Source organism: Panthera pardus, unplaced genomic scaffold, assembly GCF_024362965.1.
Source record: "Panthera pardus isolate Hobbes unplaced genomic scaffold, ASM2436296v1 HiC_scaffold_26, whole genome shotgun sequence".
Taxonomy (NCBI): Eukaryota; Metazoa; Chordata; class Mammalia; order Carnivora; family Felidae; genus Panthera; species Panthera pardus.
Window position 1 is genome coordinate 19344438 of NW_026526832.1, and position 27689 is coordinate 19372126.

At 44.3% G+C, this 27689-nt stretch overlaps 1 protein-coding gene across 1 annotated transcript; it reads left to right on the forward strand.

The window, feature by feature from the left end:
• The first annotated feature begins 4824 nt into the window (after nt 1-4824).
• GTF3C2 (general transcription factor IIIC subunit 2) lies at nt 4825-27459 on the forward strand. Its single transcript, XM_019449162.2, has 19 exons — nt 4825-4953; nt 13591-13861; nt 14025-14346; nt 14935-15220; nt 17873-17967; nt 18381-18458; nt 18580-18678; nt 19761-19988; nt 20157-20268; nt 20469-20577; nt 21665-21690; nt 21874-22003; nt 24137-24281; nt 24387-24548; nt 24750-24837; nt 25088-25216; nt 25714-25863; nt 26014-26121; nt 26414-27459. Exons 2-19 carry the CDS (start codon nt 13615-13617, stop codon nt 26630-26632), a joined length of 2733 nt encoding a protein of 910 aa, XP_019304707.1. The 5' UTR covers nt 4825-4953; nt 13591-13614; the 3' UTR covers nt 26633-27459.
• The last annotated feature ends 230 nt before the right edge of the window (nt 27460-27689 follow it).

The following is a 27689-nucleotide window of genomic DNA, read 5'->3' on the forward strand; positions in this document are numbered from 1 at the left end:
CTTTGCTGCCTTTGTATCTATTTTAGTATCGTCATCACTTAGGTTAGAAGTCCAGACTCTCCAACCCCTCTTTTATTTTCTTTTATTTATTTATTTTGAGAGAGAAAGAGCATGTGTGTGAGTGGGGGAGGGGCAGAGAGAGGGGGGCACAGAATCCCAGGCAGGCTCCATGCTGTCAGTGCAGAGCCTGACGCAGGGCTCAATCCCTTGAACCTTGAGATCATGATTTGAGCCAAAATCAAGAGTTGGACACTTAACCAACTGAACCACGTAGGCGCCGCTGTAACCCCCCTTACGACCTGTACCAATCTCAGACCTTTATGAACCTCTTCAGTAACTAGTTCCAGGTCAGTAGTTTGGGGCCAAAGTGAAGGTCAGTATGGACACCAAAACCGATCCAAGTCATCAACCATTTATCAAGCATGTACATGCCAGACACTGAACCAGATATGAGGAGGAATATAGAGACAAATTAGAGAGTTATCTTTAGTATTTTAGTATATTTTAAATAATTACATATTAAGTATTTCATATTCTCAGCATTGAGTACTTGTTCTGTGTCAGAAACTGCTCTAATCCTTTATGATCCATTTAGGAAGGTTAAGATAGCTCTATGAAGAGAAATTTTACAGGTGAGAAAACTGAGACGCAGAGAGGTTACCTGCCTAGGCAATATAGCTAAGGCACAGAGAGGCTAAGTTACTGTCCAGAGTAACACAAAAGCAGCTTGTGATTTCAGGCATTCTGGATGGAGAGACTGTGCCCCTAACTTTTATGCTGTCTGCCATTGAGGGGCACTCATCATGGTGGAGGCAGACAGACAATATCTGCAGTATGACAGAAATTCTACTAGTTGCATGAACAGAGTTTCTAGGAGGCAACCATGGATGACACCCAGAGACCTAATAAGGTTGAAGACTTCACAGGGAGCGTCTGACCTGTGAGGGTAGGGAGTTTCCCAGTTGGAAAACAATGGGAAGGCAGATCAGCAAAGGGAATAGCTTGAACACAAACACAGAATAGGCTTTAAAATGCGTGGCCAAGGGGTGCCAGGGTGGCTCAGTGGGTTGGGCTTCTGACTTGCGCTCAGGTCATGATCTCCTGGCTTGTGAGTTTGAGCCCCGCGTCAGGCTCTGTGCTGACAGCTCGGAGCCTGGAGTCTGCTTCAGATTCTGTGTCTCCCTCTCTCTCTGCCCCTCCCCTGCTTGCACTCTGTCTCTCTGTCTCCCAAGAAATAAATACTAAAAAAAAAAAAAAATTTAAATGCGTGGCCAATTCCAATGTGTCAGGTGGTGTGGTGAGGCTAGACCTGAGGTTTATGTGGAGAGTGAATGAGAAAGCTGCAAAGGAGGTTGGGTTAGGGCCAGATTGTGAGCCTAACCATTGTGGTTAGCCTAAAAAAATGGAGAGTCACCCATTTTGTGTGTACATGTGTATTATTGAGAAATTTCAAATAGCTCCGCAATAGAGTAAACCATACTAAGAATCCCTGTCCCAGATACAATCACCAAGATTTGCCACATTTGCTTTCTTTTTCCTTTTTTATCCTTGCTGAAGTTCCTTTACAGTAAATCCCAGATATTGTATCTGGGATTCACTCCTACAAACCTCAGTATGTGTCTCTAAAAAAAATATGGAAGTTTACCATGGTATTGTTACACTTACTAAATTCTTTAGTATTGTCCAGTCTATAATCAGATTTCCTTGATTGTCTCAAAAACTGGATTTTTTACAGTTGGTTTGTTTGAATCAGGATCCAAACAAATCTACACATTACATTTGGTTATTATGTCTTCAATTTCTTGTAATCAAAAGCAGTCTCTTCAACCTCCCTTCTTAGGACATTGACTTGTTCAGATATCAGATCATCTTATAAAATATTCCCTACTCTGGATTTGACTATTGGTTTCCATGTGGTGTCATTTAATTCATTCCTCTAACCCCTCAATTTCCATTCAACTTTTTGGGCAAGAATACTTAAGTGGTTCTGTGTTTCATACTGCCTCACATCAGGAGGCAAACAGCTGTTCCATGTTCAGTGATGAGTAGGTCAAGTTTTAGTCTTTTTTTTTTTTTTCCTTTAAGTTTATTTTGTGAGAGAGAGAGTGGGGGTGAGGGGGAGGGGGGACAGAGGGGAACAGAGGATCCCAAGCGGTCTCTGCACTGACAACAAGAGAGTCTGATGTGGGGCTTGAACTCATGAACCATGAGATCCTGACCTGAGCCAAAGTTGGACGCTTAACTGAGACGCCCCAGTTTTAAAGTTTTAAATATTAAAATTTCTCAAGTTTTCACTTAGTGGTTTTATCTACTGGTGGTTATTGCCTGAATTATTTCATTAGGGGCTGCAAAATGACTTTCCCCCCTAATTCTATCCTTCTTTCTATATTTCCTAGCTGGTAATCTAAAAAGAATTCCTTCTCAGTAGTTATCCTGAATTATAGTTCTTCTTGGAAAGACAAGATAAATGTTTCTTTCCTTTTATTTGCTTGTTTCAAAAAATTGATCACTATTTCCAGTGGCATACAATGAGTAGTTTTTGGTTAGTTGGCTTTCTCTCCCTCTCCCTCCCTCTCCCTTTTTTAAAGGATTATTAACTCGTGGGTTTTTTATTTATTGAGCATCTTAATCATTAAAATTAAGCAGAAGATCCACAGGGTCAACTCTATACTTTAGAAAGGTAACTGATAAGAGATTAGAGGCAGAGGAACAGATCAGTTGAAAGATGGCCTGTCAGTCAAAATTACAAATGCACCTAAACTTTTGGTCCAGCAACTCTGCCTTTAGGAATTTATGCTACCTACCCATATAGTTGCTCATGTTTGAAGTAACAAGGTTATTTATAGCAGCATTGACTAGAAACCACCTAAATATCCAATAATATTAGCAAGTTGACCTTTGAGCAACACAGTTTTGAACTGTGTGGGTCCACTTATATATGGATTTTCTTCATTACAGTACAGAACTATAAAAGTATTTTCTCATGATTTTCTTAACATTTTCCTTTTTCTAGCTTACTTTACTGTAATACAGTATATAATACATATTAACATATAAAATACACGTTACTTGATGGTGTATGGACAGTAGGCTATTTAGTAGTTAAGTTTTGGGGGGAGAAAAAGTTAACATGTAGATTTTCCACTACTACACTGGTGTTGGCACCCCTAACCCCTGTATTCAAGGTCAATGATATACTACATTCATATCATTACTAAGCAGTCATGATAAAGAATGAGAAAGGTTTTATGTACAGAAATGAAACAATCTCCAAAGTATACTGAGTTAAGAGAAGCCAAATACAGGACAGTGTGTAATTGCTGTTTGAACTAAAAGGGGAAAGATATATATGCATTTGCATATGTGCATGAATATATAAAATATTTTGAATCTGTAACAAGGAACTGCTTGTGTGGATGTAGAGACAGGTGGAGGCCTTCACTTTACACCCTATGTATCCTTTGAATTTTGAGCCATGCGAATATCTTACTCCAAAAATGAATACAACTAATATAAAAGATTTTGCAGTAAAGTCAAACATAGCCTAACTGAGGCAACAGGAGTGGAGAGACATTTGTTGATTACAGAAGTGTTTAAAGCTGAGAGCTGTCCATCCGACAAGCATTTCAGATGTAATTTACTCGGGGAACTGTAGCCTTGGCTGCACCCAATTTTGCGTTCTCACAAAGTTAGTCCTAAGCCACAGAGCAGCCTTACTTTGCCTTTAGGATGCTAAGAGGGTTGGGATAGGAGTCCCTGTACTCCTGCTTTTAAATCTTAGCTAGCTCCTCCCACGTTTTTCTTAAATGTTTTGTGTAACCAAGGGAATGTAATAGGTGAGATTTTGAGGGAAGAGAAAGGCTGGTTTACTCCACCTCTTCTGGTCCCTATTTATAAATCTTGAATTCTCTCAGTTGATAGGTGGAGACCTGTGAAGTTTATATGGCTTTAAAGGTCTCAGGAAAAGGCAGAAATTTGTTACCTTTTTTCTATGTCCACCAGCATCCCACCTCCCCCATTTTTGTTTTTTTTTTAATGTGTATTTCTGAGAGAGAAAGCATGATGGGGGGGAGGTGTTCTGAAGCCAACTCTGCTGACAGCAGAAAGCCTCTTTCGGGCCTTGAACTCACAAACCTGAGATCATGACCTGAGCGAAGTGCGGAGCTTTACCAGCATCCCACCTCCCGGGGAATGCGGCAAGGCCTATGCCCAACCAAGGCCAAGGTCCAAGCCTGAGGCTGAGGCGAGAGCAGCATCCCCACGCCAGACTTTTCTACTGGCTCCCCTTCCCTGTCCTTTGCCCAGGCCCCCTTAAGGTGTTTTAGTAGGGCCCATCCTTGACTTCACGAGTGGCTGCCCTTCGCGGAGGCCCCAGTCATCCTCTGGCAGGCCGCGGCAGGGATTCCTCATCTCTCAGTCTGTCTTCTTCTGGGACTGCGCCGCGTAGTTACTTTCACTCCAGCCTGGCCCGGCTCGCCACGCGGCAGGCAGCCTTGACCGTTAGGCAGGCTTCCAGTGCTCAGGAACTGCAACCAGGCCTGGGCGCGCCGCACACTCGAGGCTCTAGTACGGGCCCCTTGGGAATCCGCGGGGCGCGACGACCATCACCGCGCAGGCGTCAATCTTCCTTTCTTGACACTGCAATTCCCAGAAGGCCACGCAGCGTCCCCTGCGCGGCTAAAGCCCAGGAGCTTCAACCGCTCCGAAAGGGCGCGGGACTCTCGCCGCACTGCATTGTGGAATACATAGTCTGAGAAAACGTCTTCGGGCACAAAGTCCCCACCAAACTCACGTGTTTACCTTGTGCACTGGCGGCCGGAGGGGCGGAGGCGGGGGGAGGGGGAGGGGAAGGGGGGGGACAATAAAGAGTAGCTACCAGATTTCGTCATAAAACCGCGACCAGACAGGCGGCGCCATCTTCGAACTTGGACTTCCGGAAGGACTTTGGTGAGGGTGAGTGTACCGCAGCGGGGTGTGCGGGGGCCCCACGATTCCTCCTCCTCCTCCTTTTCCCATAGCACTAAGATAATGGGAACCAGCTCCCGGCTCCTCTCTTCCCTCTGCACAGCATCGCGATTTCCAGCCCCCGCGCTGCTGCAGAAACCATCACGCTCCCCACCTCCTTCCCTGTAGTGCAACCGGACATCCCTTATCCCTGCTAACCATGGCTCTTGCCTTCTTTCTCGACGCGGTGCGGGTAACACGGCATCCTGTGCTCTGGCCGCGTCGTTGCTAACATTGCATTCCTCGGACTCAGCAAACCTACAGTAGTCCTCGGCCTCAGAAAACTCAGGGCTCGCCCCCAGCCCAGGCTAGGGATGGAAGCTGCCTTCACGCCCATGACTGAGGAAGGGCAGACGGTCACCCCTAGAGTGGTAGCGGGTCATTCTCATTTGGCTGTGTCTCATTTTCCTCGATGAGGCTCTTTTAACCCCGGGGTTGTGCCCCGCGCGCTGCAACCCCATTGGCGCAGCCAAGGGCCAGTTATGTTTCCCTCCTAGTCCTTTTATCCCGCAGCAAGTTGCCTGACTGCTGGCGAAGGCAGAGGTGGCGACTTCAGCCCCACCCTAGTAACTCACTTTGTTAGAGAGGTGTAGTGTTTGGCGAAGCCTCTTCGCCCTAGTGGCATATCGTTACACACACTTCAGCCATTCCTGTGCCTTGGTTACTTTTTGCCATCCCTTCTTATCAAATGTATTGTTTTCTTAGTAGTTTTTAAAAATTGGCTTATTTTTAAAATTTAAGTGCTTTAGTCTGAATCTAAGCAAGAAAGATGAAACCATGGGTTTCATGGACTAGAGTTTTTTATACAAGTTAAAAACACAATCAAAATAAAACTCATTTTTGTATCATTTAAAATAATCTTGCATATACCACCAGCTGTACCATAGGAACACTTTGGTATTAGACCAAACAGTGTGTTTAAAGTAATTCTATAGTTGAGGAACTGTGTTAACTAATCATTTTCCTTGATTAGGGAAATCCTGGCAGCCTTGAAGCAGCATTCCAAACAAGTTGAGGTGCAAATGTAAACTTTTATAAACTCTAGCAAAATGTATTAAACATCCCTTACTTTACTTATGTCTAGAATTTGTATTATAAAATCATAAATGGAAATTAACCACCATACCCTGCTGCTGCCTTCTAGAGAAATGAATTCTTGAAGGGATTTTTGCACCTTGAGAAGGTGGTCATTCAATCAACAAAGTTTAATTATTGCACTTACCATGTACCAGGTTCTGGATTCAGTAGTGAATCAGGCAAGATCCTTATGAAACTTTCAGGGAAGATACATATGGAGTAAGTGAATACCCATACTTCTTATTATCGTAAGAAAATACCACACGGACTAAAGAGCTACATTTAAGATTCAAAACTAGAAAAAGTATTAGAAGAACATAAAATAGGGTATGTTTATATCAGTGGGGTAGGAGATGACTTTTTAAGACACAAACAAGTCATAAAGGAAAAGTCGTAAAGGAAAAAAGTTAACTCAGTAAATATAATTTCAGTTTGGCAAGAAACGTTATAAACAAAGGTTTTTAAAAAAATATTTTATGGGGCACCTGGGTGGCTCAGTTGGTTAAGCGTCCGACTTCGCCCCAGGTCATAATTTAAGGGTTCGTGGGTTTGAGCCCACGTCGGGCTCTGTGCTGGCAGCTCAGAGCCTGGAACCTGTTTTGGATTCTATGTCTCTCTGTCTCCAACCTGCCACCTCTCGTGTTCTCTCTGTCTCTCTCAAAAATAAATAAACATTTTAAAAATATATTTTATTTTTATTTTATTTATTTTATTTTAAGTAGGCTTCACATCCAGTGTGGGGCTTGAACTCACACCCCTGAGATCAAGATTTTCACGCTCCACCAACTGAGCCACCCAGGTGCCCCTAAACGAAGTTTTTTTTAAAAGTAGAGACAAAGTATTTGCAACATAAATAATTCCACAGATCAATAAGGAAAAGATTGCTTTGTACTATAGAAATATGGGCAAATTATAAGTACAGGCAATTCATAAAAAAAAAAAAAAATAGATGTCCAATATATAAAAAGAAGTTGCTAACCTCAATCATTATCAGGACAATGCAAATAAATACAATAGGGAAGAATTCTTTCATCCATCAGATTGGCAAGGGTGTGGCAAAATGGGTACTGATATATGGTTAGTGGGATTACAAATTGACTTTTGTTTTGGTGAGCTGTTTGCAGTATCTATTAAATTTTGAAATGTGTATATCCTTTAATCCAGTACAATAATTCCACTTCATATCATTATTCTGGAAAATAATTTCTCATTAACGAAGAGATCTGTACTTAGATATTTATTGCAGTATTGTCTGTAATAGTGTTGTGATTCAGTTGTGCATCAAATGGGGAATATCCGAATGAACTATAATTCTATGGAACACTGGATAGTATCTAAGAAGAATGAGATATGTATTTGTGCACTGATGTGGAAATTCTTTAAGACATACATAGAAGTTCTCTTAACTGATACCTATTTAACTAGCTCCCTGTGTTAACTGACATTCCCCATTTCCTCTGTAAAGCATACAAACTGATGTTCATGGCACACTGCATACCTGAAGCCTATAGGCTTTTCTCCTATAGGCCTGGTCACTGTTCTCACTGGTGGAGTTGAATGCTTGCCAAGAATCATTGTGATGGTCCTCAACATTTTTTATGTCAGTTAATTTGTCATTATATTTATATAATTGTGATATATGTTTAAATTTTAAAGATTTTGAGTATGAAAGAATTACTGTTTCTATTAAAACTAAGTTGTAATGTGGCAGATAAACAGGTGCTTTATTGTTATTCTTTATATTCTACACATATTTACAAGTATTCTACTTCAACTAAAAGTATTATAAAGACAACTCAGAAAAGAAAGGAAACTAAGTTGATCCCTTGGGAAAGGCAAAAGAGGTACATTTGCAAAGAAACAAAGAAGCGTATGGGTGTGGGTGAGACAACTCTAAAAGACTGAGGAAATTTTGTAAAGATCTGAAACTTTATTGCACTTGAATTGCTTCTCAAGAAAAGACAATGTTTCAAGAAAGGAGTGATCAGTAGCATCAGTGCTGCTAAGAGATCAAGTTAAAGGAAACAGAAGTGTCCACTGAATTAGTTGACACAGCAGTTATTGGAGGCTTTAGCTTCAGTGATGAGTTGGAAGGCAAAATCCTAGTCAGAATGAAGCAGGGTAATTAAAACATCACGTGCAGAGAACTCTTGAAAAGTTTGACTGTGAGAGGGAGGAGGAATATGGGTTAAAGGGTAGTTGTATGTGTGTTAAGATGAGAATTATTTGACATTACTTTTTTTAATGTTTATTTTTGAGAGCGAGAGTTCACATGGGCAAGTGGGGTAGGGACAGAGAGAGAGGGAGACTCAGAATCGGAAACAGTCTCCAGGCTCTGAGCTGTCAGCACAGAGCCCAATGTGGGGCTCAAACTCACGAACTGTGAGATCAGGACCTGAGCCAAAGTCAGACACTTAACTAACTGAGCCATCCAGGCATCCCAGTAATTACAGACATTTAAATGCAGTTGGGGAGGCACCTGGCTGTTTCAGTGGGGCATGCGACTCTTGTTTTCAGGGTTGTGAGTTTGAGCCCCATGTTGGGTGTAGAGATTACTTAAAAATAAAATCTTTATAAATAAATGAAGGAAGGAAGCAACCAATTGGACAATAGCCAATGGAAAGGAAAAGGATAAACAATTCCAGTGTCCCTAGGAGGTAGGGTGATGGAACTAGAACACAGGTGGAAGGTTGGGCTTAGAAAGTAGATAAAGGGTTCAGATGGAGAGAGTAGGCTTCTTGACCAGACATTGAAGTATTTCCCACATAGTGACTTTCTGGGTTTTGTTTTGGGAATCAGAGGCAAAATACCTGCTGAGAACCAGGGCATCAGATATTGGGGGAGAGGTAATGTGGGGGCTGACTAGAGAGAATGTGTAAGTGGTAGCACTCGGCACCTTAGATGCACACATGGAAAAGAAGGATGGTTGGTTCATCCAGGGCTTAAATTTTGCCAATTTTGCAGAGCAAAAAGATAAGAAAGGAACTTCACAATATCAACAAGAATCTGATTCAAATAAAGGAATCTAAGCTAGATAGGATGTGGCCAACACAGGGAGAAATTGGAGAGATCAATAGATAGTGACTTGATATGGTTGGAGAATAGATATAGATTGTAGTTGAGCAGTCTGGCTGTAAAGATGGGAGGTTGTGATCAGATAGTGGGATGTCTTTGTGATTTTGGAGGTTAAAAGGTTTTGTGTGATGACAAGGTCCAGTGTGTGACAGCAAGTGAGTAGCAAGGGTTTAGCTGAATGTTCTGAGCTTCAAGAACAGTTTTTACAAGACAGGGAGAACTCTTGGTCTAGAAGTGGCATTGGAGACGAATTGACAAGACGCTGATCCCACTTTCTACTATGGGGTAGGTGGGACATGAGAGAAGGAAAAACCTCCACTGAGAGCCTGGAAAGCTAGAAATTTCACTTCCTGGAATTTTTTTCCATCCAAAATTTTGAATATGATTTAGGTCTTGCCAATTAAATGTGCTCTTGAAGAACTCGAATTGAACTTCAGTTTAGAGAGGAGAGAGCCAGGCCAGGAGGCAATACATATTATTGGTTCAGATTGTGGCAGTGGTATGATTCTGGATCTGGGAGCCAGAGAAGGGTCTTTCCTGTTCAGTTAGGTCACTTTCTGATCATTGCAGAGGCAATTCATGGAGCCATCAGCTGTGGCAGGAGCTTCGTGATTTGTGGGTGCCTCCTCGTAATCTGAAGGGCTTTGTGAAGATGCAAAGTGCTGGCCCCATCCCAGAGTTTCTGATTCAATAGGTCTGGGATAGGACTGGAAATCTGCACTCTAACAAATTTCCAAGTGATGTTGATGCTGCCTGGACCACCACAATTTAGGTACCACTGGTGTGAACCATGTAATACCCTATAATAAATTCCTTTTAGCTGAACTGGCTAGAGAGGATTCTGTTTTGTGCAGCTGAAGCAGGACCGATAGAGAGGTCAAATAATCATTTTATTCATGTCTTCCTGTCCTTATCTACTTGATCTGTCAATGGTTAAAAGAAGTAGTTCTTGTATTTCCTGAAGATTTTGCTTTGTTTTGATGCTGTCATTTGACGTCTAACAGTTCATGACATTTATCTTTTATATAATTTGAAGTTTTATGACAAAGTATTCCCTCTTTGTCTCGTTTAATACTTTCCCCCTGAACTCAACTCTGCTATTACCAAAACTCCTCTATTTTCTTTGTGCTTACATTTACCCTATATATTTTAATGTATCTTTTGACTTACAGCTCTTTGAGTTCCTTTGTATTAGACATCTTTTTTTGTTAAGTTTATTTATTTATTTTGAGAGAGAGAGAGAGAGAGCAAGTGGGGGAGGGACAGAGAGAAAGGAGAGAGAGAGAATCCCAAGCAGTCTTCGCACTGTCAGCGCAGACCCCAGTGCGGGTCTGGAGCTCACAAACTGCAAGAACATGACCTGAGCTGAAATCAAGAGTTGAATGCTTGACTGACTGAGCCACTCAGGTGGCCCTGTGTTAGACACTCCTTCAAAGCATATAGTTTGGCTTTTTAAAATCAATCCAAATCTTTATTCTTTTTTTTTTTTTAAATGAATCGATTGATTTTTGGTCATTGTTATACGTATCTTTATCTTCTTTGTAGGTTTTTTTTTTCTTTTCTTTTTTGTGTTTCTTTTATTTTCAATCTCTTATTGTACAGCCTTTAAAACAATTTTTTTTTCTGGTTTCTGTGGTCTGCTGGGTATTTTGGAAGCAACAGAGTATACTGCCTTTAGTTCCTTTAAATATCTAAATGGTATTAATAGCCCTTTACTTCTCCAGTTACCGATCTTAGCAGCAAAAGCAGGATACTTCTTTGTCTTAGTCTACTACAGTCAGAAAATTCTTATTTTTACATTGCAGGGCCTTTCAAAATTTTAAATTAGAGTCTGTTTTATAGTGGTAGTTACCACAGTTGTTTAAACTCAATGTGTCACTGGGTTAAATGCTTACTGCAATCTTTATACCACAGCTTCTCCATGAGAAAGTTGTTGTGTTGCCTGGGTAGCTCAGTTGGTTAAGCATTTGACTCTTGATTTCGGCTCAGGTCATGATCTCACGGTTGGTGAAATTGAGCCCTGCCTCTAAGCATGGAGCCTGCTTGCGATTCTCTGTCCCTCTCTGCCGTTCTCCCCCACTTGTGTTCTCTCTCTCAAATAAATAAACTTAAATAAAAATTTAAAAACCTTAGAAAGTTCTTTGTATTGATTTGTCTTTCATTGGCTGAAGTAGGTCTTCAAGTTGATTTTTTTAAAACTATAATTCCTAGAGACTTGCATATTGAGAATACCATCCTGTTGCCTTTATGTGAATGATGTCTCAGTTAAGTAAAGAATTCTCTTGACCCTCTTTGTGTTTCTTGATCTGCTGGCATCAAATGTTTCCGAGAACTCTGAGGCTGACCTGATGTTTACTTTTCTCTTTGTGGGAGAAATTTAGTATCTTCACTCAAGTATTTCTTGGTCTTGATGATTCTTTATTGACTTTTACTTGCCTTTTACACCTTAAGCTCTTCTGATTGATAGACCAGGGTCTTCATTTATTTCAGGAAAGTATTCTATTTTTTATTTCAGGAAATTTTCTTCTGTTAAGTGGTTTTTTTCCCTTTTCTTTTCTTTTCTTTTATTTTCTTTCTTTCTTTTTTTAATACTTCTGTTCGCCTTTCCTTCTCTCTTGTTTAGGAACATCAGTTATTCATGTGTTGACTCCCTCCATCCTCTTTTTCATCTATATTATCTCACTAATCACTTTTATCTCTTTATAGCAGTACAGTTTTCAACATTTTGCTTCTCCCCTGGTTTTCATTTCATTTCATGATGATCTTATCCATTTTACTCAGTTTCTTTCCTTATGACTGCTCAGTCTCCACCTCCCCATTGTCTTCTTTTATCTCTTCTTGGATCCACAGTATCTTTTTTTTTTTTTTTTTAAGTATTATACAGACATTTTTTGTTGCAAATTTTCTTCTGTTTTCTGGAGGCTTTCTTTGAAAGGATACTTTCCATCTTTTTTCATTTGTTTGTGTCCTTTTGATTCTTTCTGTAGTATCTATGCATAGATTTCATGTGGATCCTTTTTATTACTAACTTTGAATGGAGTAGTTCTCTCAGGGCTTGCTATTTACTAAAGAACAGGGTAGATGGATACTCATTGACCTCTATTTATGTTGGCGATATAACACTATGTCTTTAGCACAGTGTTCCTTAGCACCTGAGTTAGAGGATTGGCTATTTCTAATATATTTCTAATATGTTTAGACTGTAGCTTCTTTAAGAGAGACAATTGGGAAGTTTAATTTGTATATTTCCTATGGTCTTTGTATTAACACACTTTTCAGCTGAGGCCAATGAATTATTTATTCTTAAGGCATGTACAGACCTATGGGGGGGTTCCTCCTGGGATTTGAGGTATTTCTCCCTTTTTGTCATAAAAAGGTATGTTATTCTAACCAAAAACTGGGCCCTTGCAGAGTTCTGTGTTGCTCAGCTTTTTGGTTTGGTGGTCAATGCTTTGTTTATCTCTGTCAGTTTACTTTGGTCCATGGTGACACAATTGATTTTCTGAGTTTGAAAAAAATGAAGATTTGTGACAATTATTTAGTTCATTCTTTTTTTTTTTTTTTTTTAAGATTTTATTCTTAAGTAATCTCTACACCCAACATAGGGCTCAAACTCACAACCCCTGAGAGCAAGAGTCACATGCTCTTACCTACTGAGCCAGCCAGGAGCACCTTTAGCCCATTCTTCAATGTGGGAAAGGTCTCTTAATATAGTAGGATGTTCCTTAATTGTCTCATAGCTATCCGCCTCCCCTATTCAGGTGAAAGATTGATGGCAGGCCACTAGATAACTCTTACGTATAAAATAAATTTGTTCCTTAACTGGTATTCACAAACATGGATTAGCTCTGGGCATCCTCCTTCAATGCGGTCTAAATTTTATGTATTTGGCAACTATTCTTTATAGTCTGTTTTAGGAAGTTGTGGCCCTTCCCTGGATTCATAACAGGTGATTTCTTTCTTTCTTTCTTTCTTTCTTTCTTTCTTTCTTTCTTTTTTTCTTTCAATTTTTTGAGGGGAAAGGGGTGATTTATTTCATTGGGCTTTAGGGAAAGGAGTTGGATAATTGTTCATTCACTGCATTATCCTTACAAGAAAATGTAAGAGCTTTAAATTGGCTAAGCAATATAGTGCTTGGCGCATAGTAAGCATTTAATAAATAAATGGTAACTTTCTTATTATCCGTTCATTGCCAGGTCCACTAGTGTGTAGGTTCCATGAGAGCAGGGCCCTTAGCTGTCTTGCTTATTGTCATACTCCCAATTCCTAGAATAGTGCCTAACACAGAAGATGTTTAGTAATTATTGTTAAATAGTTCCCCTGGGGAAGTGGGAGGCGGTGGGTGGGATGGGAAGAGAAAAGACAGGAAAGTAGAAAAATCTGAGCCAGTGCAAATAGCTTTTGCCTTCTCCTCACGTATATGTCTCTGTGCAGGGACAGCCATTTTAGGGGGTGCTGATGGATACCTGCGGGGTCGGCTGTGTTGCCCTGGGGGAGGCCGGCCCCGTGAGGAACATGACTGTGGTAGACTCTCCTGGACAAGAGGTGCTAAACCAGTTTGATGTCACGGCCTCTTCAGAAATAACCAGTGCTGAGGCTTCCATAGAGATGTCTTTACCTCCACCTTTGCCTGGATTTGAGGATTCTCTTGATGAGAGCAGGCTCCCTCCAGAACAAGAAAGCTTCTCCAGACTTGAACAGCAAGGTATGTACCTTGTCCTTTAATCTTTTAATCTCCCCATGTTTAGCTTCAGATGACAGAGAGCAGGGTGAGCTCACAGGATCTTACCAACCTGGGTATGGTATAATCTCTGCCAAAGAGATTTGAGCTCTGGTCCCGTCTCACAGACCCATATTCTTCTCTACAGATCTTTCTTCAGAGATGTCAAAGGTCTCAAAACCTAGGGCCTCAAAGCCTGGCCGGAAGAGAGGTGGTAGGACACGGAAAGGCCCCAAAAGGCCCCAACAACCTAATCCTCCGTCAGCCCCTCTGGTTCCTGGTCTCTTAGATCAATCCAGCCCTCTATCTGCCCCCATGCCTAAGAAACGAGGTCGAAGGTCCAAGGCAGAGCTGCTACTGCTGAAGTTGTCCAAAGACCTAGATCAGCCAGAGTCTCCACCTCCAAAGAGGCCCCCTGAGGACTTTGAGACCCCTCCTGGGGAACGACCCCGCCGAAGGGCTGCCCAAGTGTAAGGATTGTGGGGCGCAGCTCGGTGGAGGGGGGGTCGGGGTGAAGGGAATCAGGGTGGGACAGATGTTGGAGAGCTGAGAGGCTGTGGTGAGGCGTCAGGTAAGCAGGGGTAACGTCTGGGTTCTGGGGACTTGAGCCATCTTCTAGCTCTTACCGCAGCAACTTTTACCTGTTGCTAAGTTTGTCTGTCTAGGAGGTTGCTTTTTGTGCCTTGTATCCTGTCACCTTTTTCAGTTTCCTCCAGGTCTTCGTTGCAATTTTACCGCCCAGTATATATCAGTCTCTCTGTGTCCTTCCATTCTTCCCTTGGCTCTTACTGATCTCTGTGGTAGAGTGAAAGTGCTTTTGGACTTAGAGTTGGCAGATCTGGGTTCACATTCCACAAACATGATCTGAGTCTTATCTTGGCCAAGTCCATAACTTCCCTGGATCTCTGGGTCTTTATCAAAGGGGAAGGGAAAATTAATAGCTGCTTTGCAGGGGTCCTTGGGAGGATCCAGTGAGATAAGAATCAGCTAAGTATCTGGAAAAGGGGCTCTCAGTTAAGTGTCTGTGAGTATGGCTCTGACTCTGCTCTGTGCCACAGGGCACTTCTGTACCTTCAGGAACTGGCTGAAGAGCTCTCAACAACCCTGCCTGCTCCAGTGCCCCGTCCTGAGAGCCCCAAAGTGAGCAGCCCTGCCCAACCAAATAAAAGCCAGCCACAGGCAGCCTGTCAAGGTGGAGAAGAAGAGAATAACACTGCACGGGATGAAGACTTTGTTCTCCAGGTTGAGGCTGAAGATGGAAATGAAAGCGAGGCTCCAAGCGAGATCTCATCTGACCCCGAGCCTGCGGTGCCTCGGAGCACCCCACGAGGATCCACTTCCGGGGTAACTGAATGAATAAGAAAGTAGGGAAATAGGAGGATTATTAGGGGGTCTGCAGGGTGCCTAGTAACTGATGGCCAAAATAGGTGAAGGAAGAAAGGGACACCCTCAAAAACAGGTGGGGCGCGGGGGGGCTGCGGGTGTAAGTACAGGAGATTACTCATTCAGATACCGAGCATCTACTCTGCACTAGGAAACACATGTGACTGCAACAGCATTCTGCCTAAGTCCACAGTGTGATAGGTGCTTCACCGGGACTGAACACAGTGCTTTGGGCGTGTAGAGGAAGGTAGTGAACTACTCAGGCTTCCCAGAGAAGTGACGGTTGGGCTAGGTCTTGAGAGGTGAGTGGCAGTTTGCCAGAGGGATTGTTTTTCCCAGAAATTCCCGGGACAGGACACTAGAGCAGGCAGGGCTATTGAGAGCTCTCAGCAAGTTCCCAAGGGTGCAGAAGTGCCCAGCGGGACCTCGGAGGGTCTAGGGGAGAGCGCTGGGATCAAACTCGGGAGGATGGCCGGACGACCACTGGAGGGAGCCAACACAGGTGTTTGTACGTTTGTTGAATTGTGGTAAAATATACCACATAAAATTTGCCATTTAAAAATGTACGATTGAGTGGTGTTAGCGTGTCCTTGGTGTTGTGCAGCCATCACCACCACCCATTTCCCAAACGTTTTCATCATGACACACAGAAACTCTATACAACAAAGGTTTTTAAGTAGAAATATAATTAGTTAGGACAATAGGTCAGTCAGCAGTGGACAATTAGAAGACAGCTTCAGGTATCCAGGTAGTAATAGGGAGCGTCTGAATCAAGCCATGAAGCAAGCGAAGGTGGGGGACGGATGCAAGAGACGTTTGAGACAGTTAACAGCACTTGGCAGTCACAGGAAAGGAAGGAGTAGGAGTTTCTAACTTAGATGGTGCTTTCTTGTGCTGGACTTCAGGACAGAGGAGCAGTGGGGGTGGGGGAGGGGGGTGGGTGAGCAGTGAGGCGATGAGCTCACTTCCTTTTCTTTTGAAATTTATTTTTTTAAGTTTTCAAAATTTATTTTAAGAGAGAGAGAGAGAAAGAGCGAGCGCGAGTTGGGGGAGGGGCAATGAAAGAGGAGAGAGACAGAATCCTAAGCAGGCTCCACACTGCCAGCACAGAGCCCAACACGGGGCTTGAACCCATGAACTGTGAGATCATGACCTGAGCCAAAACCAAAAGTCGGATGCCCAACCAACTGAGCCACCCAGGCATCCCTTAATTTTTAAATTTTATTTAAATCCAAGTTAGTTAACATATAGTATAATAATGATTTCAGGAGTGGAATTGTGATTCATATTTACATATAACCCCCCATGATGAACTCACTTTCTGACATGTTGAATTGGCCTGTGGGCCATGGGCCATCCTACTAGAGATGTCTGGTAGCCAGTCATGTATTTGGGATCAGTGCCTGCCTTGTCTCAAGTGCAACATTTAAGGGAGTCCCAAACCCTCAGTAATCAAGAAAAGTATTTTGATGCAACATTTTAAAAAATAAAAATTGAGGGGTGCCTGGGTGGCTCAGTCGGTTAAGTGTCCGACTTCAGCTCAGGTCATGATCTCACAGTCTGTGAGTTCAAGCCCCGCGTCGGGCTCTGTGCTGACAGCTCAGACCCTGGAGCCTGCTTCGGATTCTGTGTTTCCTTCTCTCTCTCCCCCTCCCCTGCTCATGCTCTGTCTCAAAAATAAATAAGAACATTAAAATAAATTTTTTTTAATAAAAAAAAAATAAAAAATAAAAATTGATGCAACAGATTTATGATGAAGAAAAATATCAAGGTTTTAAATAAAGACAGGAACTGTATTACTGATTTTTCCTTTTGCTTTACGCTCGGTAATATGGCTTGGGATCACTGTAAAAGTCTAGAATTTGTAGAGAAGCTGAAACTGAGTAAAGCTTACATTTTCTAAGATATAAACTTGATAATCAGGCATAATGATGGAAGTCAAAGCTATGGGCATGGGGTGAGATTACCTGGAGTGTGTGCAGGGAGGGTTGAGGAGAAGACAGAGGGACTCGGGGAAATACCATCATCAACTAAACCTGTCAGAGGAGGGAGAGCCTGCAGAGGAATATTAGAGAGGCAGGAAGGAACAAGGAGACACTATCCCATAGGGCAGGAGTTTGAGGAAGCGAATGTGAGTCCTCTGAACCAAATGCCATTGAGACGCTGAGGAAGGTGAACAGAAAATACGTAACAGGTTCCAGGAACCTGGGTGGCTCAGTTGGTTGAATGTCCTAATTCTTGATTTCGGCTCCAGTCACGATCTCACGGTTTGTGGGGTTGGGCTCCGCGCTGATAGCACAGAGCCTGCTTGGGATTTTCTCTCTCTCCCTCTCTCTGTGCCCCTCCCTCGTGTACACTGGTGCATGCTGTCTCCCCCCCCCCCCCAAAATAAATAAACTTCAAAAAAATAAATAAGAAAATACATAACAGGTTTTGCAGAAGGTGAAGTCCTAGTAATGGTGGAAACATCAATCTTTTAAGACACTGACAGGTCAGAGGCTAGAGAGGAGGTAGTACCAAGAAAAGTAAAAGCTGGGAAAGCTGTCTTCCGGGGACTTTCTCCAGTCTGTAAAGTTCTCTCGCTTATGTTTTTTTTTTCCATTTGATCCTCAGAAACAGAAGCCACACTGCCGGGGAATGGCTCCCAATGGCTTACCAAATCACATCATGGCTCCAGTTTGGAAGTGCCTCCATCTCACCAAGGACCTGTGAGGCTTGAGGAGGGGGCTGGGGATGCGGGGGTGGTGTTGGCGTGCAGAGGACCTTCTAGAAGTGGGGCCATGGGAAAGAGGGAAGGCACTCACAGGGCAGGACACTGAAGACATTCATAACTAAAAGGTACCGCTCTAAAGGCAAGAGCTCCAGAGCCGTGCTGTCTGACATAAGCCACTAGCTGTGTGTGTGGCCATTTAAATGTAATTTCAAATTAATTAAAATGAAATGAAAAGTCTAGTTTCACAGCTGCACTAGCCACATTTCAATAGCCACTTACAGCTAGCGGCTAATGTATCCGTTGGACAGCACACATAATAGATCCCTCCCATCACTGCACACAGGTTACTGGACAGAGCTGCCCAAGAATTTCTCTCCTCCTTCACTAACGCTGCTTCTGTCCCTCCAGCCGAGAACAGAAGCACTCGTACTGGGAGTTTGCAGAGTGGATTCCGTTAGCCTGGAAGTGGCACTTGTTGTCTGAACTGTAAGTTAGACATTCTGAAGCCGAGGAGGGGGTGACACTCCTGGGATCAGAAGAGGGACAGGAAATCCTGGGGTGGGTGAAAGTCTTCCACATTCATGCTCTTTCCTTTGCCTGCCCCCAGTGAGGCGGCGCCCTACCTGCCCCAGCAGGAGAAGTCTCCACTGTTCTCTGTACAGCGTGAAGGACTTCCTGAAGATGGCACACTCTACCGAATAAACAGGTGAAGATTGCATCTCTTTCTGGTTCTAGGAGATAGAAACAGGACAAATGAATGTTGAAAGGGATGACATATTGACCCTCTTCTTCCCCTGATGCTGTTCCAGTTGGTCCCAGGGTGGGAGGCCTTGCTAGACCTGGTCAACCCAGGTAGTTTGCAGTGCTCATCACTGCTGGCCAGACTGAGGGCAGCTACGGAGATGGAAGGTCAAACCCGTTTACAAGGTCACATCTACTCAGATAGACCTGGGCACACTGGCCCTGGAGAGCCCTGTGGTAAACCAGAATGCACAGCCTGTCATCTTTGAAGGTGAACTAGAGCTAGACAAGCTTTGGAAGGAAAGGAGGAAGATACAGATGGTGGCTAAGGACTATTGTCACCTGTAGAATGTTCTTGATATTCTGGCCCTTGCTTAAGCTAGTTCATACCAGCTCCAGGTGGAGCTCCCATTCTGTCCTCATTACCTTTTTTTTTTTTTTTTTTTAAAGGCTTAATTTTTTGGAGCAGTTTTAGGTTCAAAGTTGAGAGGAAGGTGCAGAGATCTCCCATATACTCCCCTGCCCCCATACATGCACAGCTGCCCCATTATCAACATCCCCCACCAGAGGGTACATTTGTTACGATGAATGAGCCTACATTGACACATCATCACTCAAAGTCCATAGTGTACGTCAGGGTTCACTCTTGGTGTTGTACATTCTTTGGGTTTGGACAAATGTATAATGACATGTCTCTGTCATGATGGGATCATACAGAGTAGTTTTGCTGCCCTAAAAATCCTATGTGTTCTAGCTACTCATCCTCCCCTCTAATCCCTGGCTATCACTGATCTTTTGACTGTATAGTTTTGCCTTTTCCAAAATGCTACATAGTTGGGTTCATACAGCGTGTAGCCTTTTTCAGGTGGGTTTCTTTCACTTAAACGTGCATTTAAGGTTCCTCCATGCCTTTTCATTGTTTGATAGCTCATTTATTTTTAGTGCCATGTAATATTCCATTGTTTGGATGCTTATCCATTCACCTAATGAAGTCCTTATTACCTTTTATTCATTCCTTTCTTCATCCCATCTTTGACTTTTCTCTAGATTTAGCTCGATCACAGCACACCCAGAGCGCTGGGATGTGTCCTTCTTCACAGGGGGACCCCTCTGGGCTCTGGATTGGTGCCCAGTGCCAGAGGGGGCATCAGCTTCGCAGTATGTGGCCCTCTTCTCCAGCCCTGACATGAATGAGACACACGCACTGAGCCAGCTTCATTCGGGTCCCGGGCTGCTCCAACTCTGGGGCCTCGGGACCTTGCAGCAAGAAAGCTGGTGAGGTGGGGCTGGAATGCTGCTGTGGGAGGGTGGTTGAGGAGAAGGATGGGGCTGGGCAGGGGCGCTGGGGCGCTTGGATTGGGTGGAGATGGGGCAGAGCATAGGCTCTGGCAGCCCTAGGCCCCTTCTCCCTACCCATTCTCCCCATATGCTTTCTCTCCTCAGTCCTGGCAACAGGGCCCACTTTGTCTATGGGATTGCTTGTGACCATGGCTGCATCTGGGACCTCAAGTTCTGCCCCAGTGGAGCATGGGAACTTCCAGGCACCCCTCGGAAGGTACCTCCCTGTTGGTTGTGGTATGCTCTAGGACTCAGAGTCAGAGCAGAGAGGCCCTGCGAGTTCTCAGAGGAGACAGAGAGCGGTGGATGGAGTTTTCCCGGCAACCCCATATCGTTTCCAGGGGCCAAAACCTCAAAAGTTTTCTGAGAGGCTCTGAAGGCAGCAAGCCTCAGCACAGATCTGGTCTCCCCCTCTAGGCTCCTCTTCTGCCCCGATTGGGCCTCTTGGCTCTTGCCTGCTCAGATGGGAAGGTGCTGCTGTTCAGTCTGCCCCATCCAGAGGCTCTGCTGGCTCAACAGCCCCCAGGTGAGTAGTGCAGCAGGCGAGGGGGTGGTGCTGCTGCAGCAGGGTCTGTCCATCTCCCCTGAAGCCCCTCCTGGCCCAGCCTCTAGGACCAAGCCTTACTCGGCATCCTACCCACTCTGACTTCACACCTTTTGTTTTCCACCTGTCTCTTTAGCAGTCTGCAAAAGGGGTACTCTCTCCTGCAGTCTTCTCACTGGGCTCTTTGAGCATACCCCCTTTCTCCCCCTTGCCTGCTGTGTGCTCTCAGGCCCTCCCCTCCTGCTGCCACAGCTTATGTGCTGAGCGTGATCTCCCCTGATCGCCTCTGCCACACTCTTCTCCTTCCCTCAGTCCCATACTCACCTCTCCTTTCTTCACATGTTTATGTGTGCCTCTCCGTGTACACATAAACACCCTCTCTTCATTGGGAAGAGAGGGAGAGAATATAGAGCTGAAGATGAGCAAGAAGAGGAAGGGGTTAGGGAAAGACATCTCCTATTTGTCAAACTTGATTTTCAACTGTCCCGAGTATTTAAAGAAGAGGGCACCCAGTTTTGAGCCCCGAGAAATGCCATACTTGGTGGTTTGGAGGAGGGGGCTGAGGAGGGAATAGGCAGTGAGGAAGTGAAGACAGATGCGTAGACGATTCTTTCAAGTAGGTTGGCCGTGAAGAGGAATACATAGATGAGGGTGGTGGCTGGAGGTGAATAAGGGGTAAAGGAAAGGTTTTGTTTGTGTGTTTGTTTTATTGAGTTAGGAGACTATGGTGCATGTTTACGTATGCATATGAGAATGATCCATTAGGGAGAGAAAGCAGATCGCTCAGGAGAAACGAAAGATAACCAGATGAGCAAAGTTCTGGAAAAGGTGAGAGAGTAGGGAGAGAGCAGAGTGGAGCAATTAGTCATTCTGATAGGAGGAAGGACACGCTCACTATAAGGGGGTGGGGGAAGGGGATGGGGCCAGGTAGAGGTAGATTCATCAATGTGCTGGTGGAGAGATGAGCATAAGGGAAGGTCATCGTCAGATTAGGGGTGCTGATGTAAGAGCAAGGCAGATCAGGACTTCAGTCCTCTGTTCTCAGAGCATCGCTCTTCTTCCCTCACAGATGCAGTGAAGCCTGCCATCTATAAGGTGAGTGAGGAATCTGCTACCTTAGCCAAGGCTCCATCTTCTCGAGCCTCCCTTACTGATTCCACAGTGAGTCTCCTTCTGCCACTGAAAAACCCCTATCCTGCTGGATTAAACACTGATTTGAGCCTTTGTGGCAAATGGTAGGTATTCCTAACCCTAGGCCCGGCTCTTCTGTCTCTGCAGGTACAATGTGTGGCGACCCTTCAGGTGGGGTCTATGCAAGCTTCGGACCCCTCTGAGTGTGGTCAGTGCCTTAGCCTGGCCTGGATGCCCACCCGGCCCCACCACCACCTGGCTGCTGGCTACTATAATGGTAACAAAACAAAACAAAACATAAGGGGATGTTGCTATTTAAAGTTTATATATGCTTATTGTTTTTTGGTTGTTTCTTTTTTGGTTCAGTGTTGGGCATTATGTTCAAGCAATGTAAAAAAAATACAAAGAAGGAAGAAGAAAGTCACTAGAAATCTTTTCAAAAAACCATAATTAAGAGTCGGTGAACATCATTTCATGGAGTTCTGTATGCGTATATAAAGATAAAAAGATCAGATGGCGAGAGAAAGAATTCTATGACCGTGGGATCATTCTATGTATTTTAAAAATATTTTTTAATGTTTTTTATATTTGAGAGACAAAGAAAGAGAGCACAAGTGGCAGAGGGGCAGAGAGAGGGAGACAGGATCTGAAGTGGACTCCATGCTGACAGCAGAGATCCCAGTGTGGGTCTTGAGCTCATGAACCATGAGATAATGACCTGAGCTGAAGCCGGACGCTTAACCGACTGAGCCACCCAGGCGCCCCCTATATAAGCTGTTTTAAAGATTTTGTTTTTAAGTAATCTCCACACCCAGTGTGGGGCTCAGACTCACAACCCTGAGAGCAAGAGTCGCACACTTTACCCCCTGAGCCAGCCAGGCGCCCCTTTATAAGCTATTTTAAATGAAAATGTATGAAATTTAATTACACTTTAATTTTATAAAAGAAAAAGACTGGAAACTGAAAGATGGGCTAAGCTTCCCATAAATGTTCCTTCACCACAGAGACATCCATTCCTTCGGATCTTCTTGAGGTTAAAAAGAGGGGGAAAGAATGATAAAGAGCAGTCCAGTAGTTGGAGTTATCAGGTGACAATTTCATGGTCAGACCTCATCAGTAGCCTCAGCCTACAGAGGTCAGGAAATTAGCACTCTCACGCTTCTTGCTGGCCCTCTCAGTCTTCTCAGTGTTTCTTTTGGTACTGTGATTTTTCATCATTTGCATGCTGTCATTGTTGATGCTGTTTTGCTGTCTTGATTCCCAGTTATTTAACCTTAATTCTGTATTGAAATGATCATGTGTGTCCACCGTCCGTTCACCTCAGGCTGCCGTTGTTGCCAAATTACTGATACGGCTCAGCTGGAGTTCACGGCCAATGAGCTTTTTCTTTTTTTTTTAATTTTTTTTTTTAACGTTTATTTATTTTTGAGACAGGGAGAGACAGAGCATGAACAGGGGAGGGGCAGAGAGAGAGGGAGACACAGAATCTGAAACAGGCTCCAGGCTCTGAGCTGTCAGCACAGAGCCCGACGCAGGGCTCGAACTCACGGATCGTAAGATCATGACCTGAGCCGAAGCCGGACGCTTAACCGAGCCACCCAGGTGCCCCTGCCAATGACCTTTTTCAAAAAAGGCTCAGAGGTGCTACGTTTCCTGAGTTTTTAGCTACAAATATTTTCCCCAGCTTTTGTTGATTAAATTCTTACTGTTCCTTAATTTCTTTTCTTTTTATCAGAGTTCTACTTTTGATTACCTCCTCCTCCGCCAGCCCGGTCAGGGGCAGCTTTTTGGGTCAGCAGAGTTCGTTTCTATTTCTTCGTTTGTTTTCTGTTTCTCCACATCTTGTTGCTTTTGGCTCCTTGCCTGTTCTCTTTGTCTTAGAGCAGAGTTGGCAGACATTTCTCTAAAGGTCCAGATAGTGAATATTTTATGTCTTGTGGGCTGTTTGACCATTGTTGGAACTGCTCAACTCTGCCATTGAAAACTGAAGGCAGCCATACATGAGGTAAACGAATGGGTGTGACCATGTTCCAGTCAGACTTTATTTACCAAAGCAGGCAGCAGGCTGTATTTGGCCCAAGGGCTGTAGTTCGTCAACCCTTGTCCTAGAGGGTTTATGCCTTTTAAAAAGCCTTTTGCTTTTATTTAGTAGGGAGTCCAGGCTACTGGTGTATTCAGTCCAGCTGTCAACTGCAAGTGCCACACTAAGCTATTATTTTTTTGTTGATGAGAGTTGGAGCTAAGATATCACGGAGGGAATGTTGCCTAGATCATCATGATCCACATATCCTCTCATAAGGGGGTCACATCTGAGGGTAAAAGGCAAAGGTCCTAGGAACCCAGAGGAAAACATTAGAGCAAAGAAGGGAGAACTTGCCTTTATTATCTACACATTCTATCCCTACCTCAGGCATGGTGGTTTTCTGGAACCTTCCCACCAGCTCACCCCTGCAGCGGATACGGCTCTCTGACGGCTCCTTGAAACTCTACCCTTTCCAGTGTTTCCTAGCCCATGACCAGGCTGTGCGTGCCCTTCAGTGGTGCAAAGCTAACAGGTACGGGACAGGAGAGCTGTGGTGTGGGAGGTGAAGCCTGGGCAGGCTGATGCTCCCAGCCTTGCTCAGATTTGATCTGCTCCCTTTTCTCCCCTCTTTCAACAGTCATTTCCTCGTCTCTGCGGGAAGTGACCGCAAAATCAAATTCTGGGACCTTCGACGACCTTATGAACCCATAAACTCTATCAAGCGCTTCTTGAGTACAGAGCTGGCCTGGCTGCTCCCCTACAATGGTGTCACTGTGGCTCAGGACAACTGCTATGCCTCGTACGGCAGGATACACATAGGGGCTCTGGGACAGGCCCTAAGGGTTGGGGTGCAAAGTGTGCCAGGTTGTTGTGGGGAGAGGGGAGTTCAGAGTTGGGCACTGAAGGAAACACTGAGGTAGTCTGCATTCTGGAAGGAACTGGGGAAGGGAAATTAATCCAATCTTGGAAAAAGGAAAGTGTTTTTTTCTTCCTCTTACAGTTATGGACTCTGTGGAATTCATTATATTGATGCTGGTTACCTTGGTTTCAAGGCCTATTTCACTGCTCCTCGAAAAGGCACTGTCTGGGTGAGCCCCCGTCTTCATTACACAGGAAAACGATTACTTTACTCACCTGCTGGTGGTCAGGAAGAGGCAGTAGTTTTGGATAGAAAAAGAGAGATGTATGGTAACTGTATCATCAGGGATAAGGGTTATGCATAAGCTCATTTGTATGTGTGTGTGTGCCCACCTCAGACTGTGTGCAGTTGTTACCAGTTCACAGAACTGAAACAATGAGTGAATGAATGAATGAAAGACATCTGTCTCTTCTTATTAGAGTCTTTCAGGATCCGACTGGCTTGGGACAATAGCCGCGGGAGATATATCCGGGGAGCTCATTGCAGCTATATTGCCAGATATGGCACTGAACCCAATAAATGTCAAGCGACCTGTAGAGCGAAGATTCGTACGTATATGAATATTTAATGGCAGCACCATCTGTTGGGTCCTAATCCACGTGATCTCCTAAATTAGAACTATAAATTAACAATAGGGTACAAATTTGTATGAGGTCTCCCAGACCTGAAATTGTCTCTGGAAGTCTTTTTTAATGTTTATTTTTGAGAGGCGGGGGGAGGGAGAGGGAGAGACACAGAATCTGAAGCAGACTCCAATCTCTGAGCTGTCAGCACAGAGCCTGACGCGGGGCTCGAACTCACAAGCCGTGAGATCATGACCTGAGCTGAAGTCAGATGCTTAACCGACTCAGCCACCCAGGTGCCTGGTCCCTGGAAATCTCAGCACAGAGTTGTACACAATCTTCTCTACCTTAGTGCATCTGAGCATATGTTCAAACATACGACCTTCTTCCATCTTTTAAGTCTCTACCCAAAATCAATTTTCTCTTTTACTTTTATTCCGTCTTCAGTATTATGGAACCTAATGTCAGGGTCTCCTTTCTAGCCTATATATAAAGCAGATCTGATGCCATATCAGGACAGCCCTGAAGGTCGAGACCGTTCTGCTTCATCGGAGGCCCCCAACCCTCCCAAGGCTCGAACTTACGCTGAAACTGTCAGCCATCACTACTTGCTGTTTCAAGACACAGATTTGGTAAATTGAGGCCAAGAGAATGAGTGTGGCATTTGAAAAAGTAGAAAATGTTAGTCCTGGTATAGTAGGGCTTTCTAAGGAGTTGTAGCCCAAAGATGCGAGACTAAGAAGCCCCTGGCTTTCTCTCTCTTGTTGTACTCCCCTCCCCAGGGTTCCTTCCACGATCTGCTCCACAGAGAGCCAATGCTGCGCATGCAGGAAGGAGAGGGGCATTCGCAGCTCTGCCTGGACAGGCTGCAGCTGGAGGCTATCCACAAGGTAAAAGCCTGGTCTCATCTCCACATTTCTTCACTCTCGTTTCCTCCCAACTCTGGACATATCAGTGAAATGGGCAATGAACACATAACAGAGACAGCTGAGAAGGGAAAACAGCTCTGGCGACCTCATTCTGCAAAGCATGATAGACATTCCTCATTTCTACCTCTCTCACCCCATCGTGGTCTTATCCTTTCAGATTGTGGCCCTTTTTTTTTTCCTCCTGTTACAGCTACGACTCACCCTAAAGCACCAACTGTGAGCATCTCTCTTTTGTTTTCTGTTCTCTGCACAGGTCCGCTTCAGCCCAAACCTGGATTCCTATGGATGGCTGGTATCTGGGGGACAGTCAGGGCTGGTTCGGATCCATTTTGTCCGTGGACTCACCTCACCACTGGGCCACCGTATGCAGCTTGAAAGCCGAGCCCACTTCACTGCTATGTTCCAGCCGTCCTCCCCTATCAAAGGGCCCGGCTTCCCTCCAACTAGCCATCGCCTTCTGCCCAGTCCCTAGTCGTGGTCCACACAGGACCTTTGGAATGAAATCTGCCAGGAACAAATGGCCCCCAACCACAGGGCCATAGGAACTGGGGTCTTCCTGGATAGTGACGCTGCCAGACCTGGACCTTTAGACCTGCCTTGCCAGGACTCCTTAGATACCTCTCCTTCCACAGACTCTGTCATCACAGGCCCCTGCGGGCAGGGGGGCTCTCCCTCCACAAACTCTCAAGGCTCCTCCACCTAAAACTATGGCTCATGAGAAACACTCAGGCCTGACCTAGGCTTGGGAGTCAAATTGCTCATATTGAGCATATTGTGAAGTGGGTAAAGCTGAGTAAAGGTACTGGGTGTTTTTGAGACCACACGTGAGTGGGTGTTTGGAGAACTGGAAAGGGTATCTGTATGAAGGCTCCTGTCTGACTATATTCCAGGATCCAGTATTACTGCCTTCTCAACTTCCTCTTCAAAGTAACCAACACACAGGCCCATGAGGGGTGACAGTAATTTATTGGATTGAAGCGGCTTATAGTACTTCTTTAACTGAGGAACACCACAAACGCCCTACCAGTAGAACAGTGGCTCAGATCTTACTTGCTCCCGCTTATGAAATATTCCCAATCACTGGTCGTCTGACCTTACTCGAACACTCCTAGGCAGTCATGTTTTAAAAAAAATCTTCCTTTATATCAAGTCAAAGAGTATACTTCTATACATTTCACCATGATTATTAGGAAATCTAGTCATTCTTCCCTGTGATTGCCCTTTTAAATATTTAAAAATAGCTATCATGTGTTTCCCAAGTCTTTTCTTCTCTAGATTAAATATCTTCAGTTACTTTAACCATTCTTTACACGTCATCATTTTTGGTCCTTCATGATCCTGGCACATCGTTGAGTTATTAAACATGTCTAGCTGCTTTATTTCAGCTCTCCAGATAGGTGTTTAGAACCCAAATACAGTAATGTGTTGTTGTATCTCCTCTTGTTAGAGTCCTCTTGTGGGATGCTGCAGACTCCTAGGGACTGCAGTACCGCCTCCTAAGCAGAGAGAGACCCCAGCAATGAGAAATA

What these genes read in the sequence shown, in the direction of transcription:
- GTF3C2 (XM_019449162.2), top strand. Translation starts at nt 13,615, where the DNA reads ATGGATACCTGCGGGGTCGGCTGTGTTGCCCTGGGGGAGGCCGGCCCC. An exon ending in ACCTTGCAGCAAGAAAGCTG is followed by an intron (nt 19,989 to 20,156) that starts GTGAGGTGGGGC and finishes TTCTCTCCTCAG; the next exon opens with TCCTGGCAACAGGGCCCACT. An exon ending in TTCCAGGCACCCCTCGGAAG is followed by an intron (nt 20,269 to 20,468) that starts GTACCTCCCTGT and finishes CTCCCCCTCTAG; the next exon opens with GCTCCTCTTCTGCCCCGATT.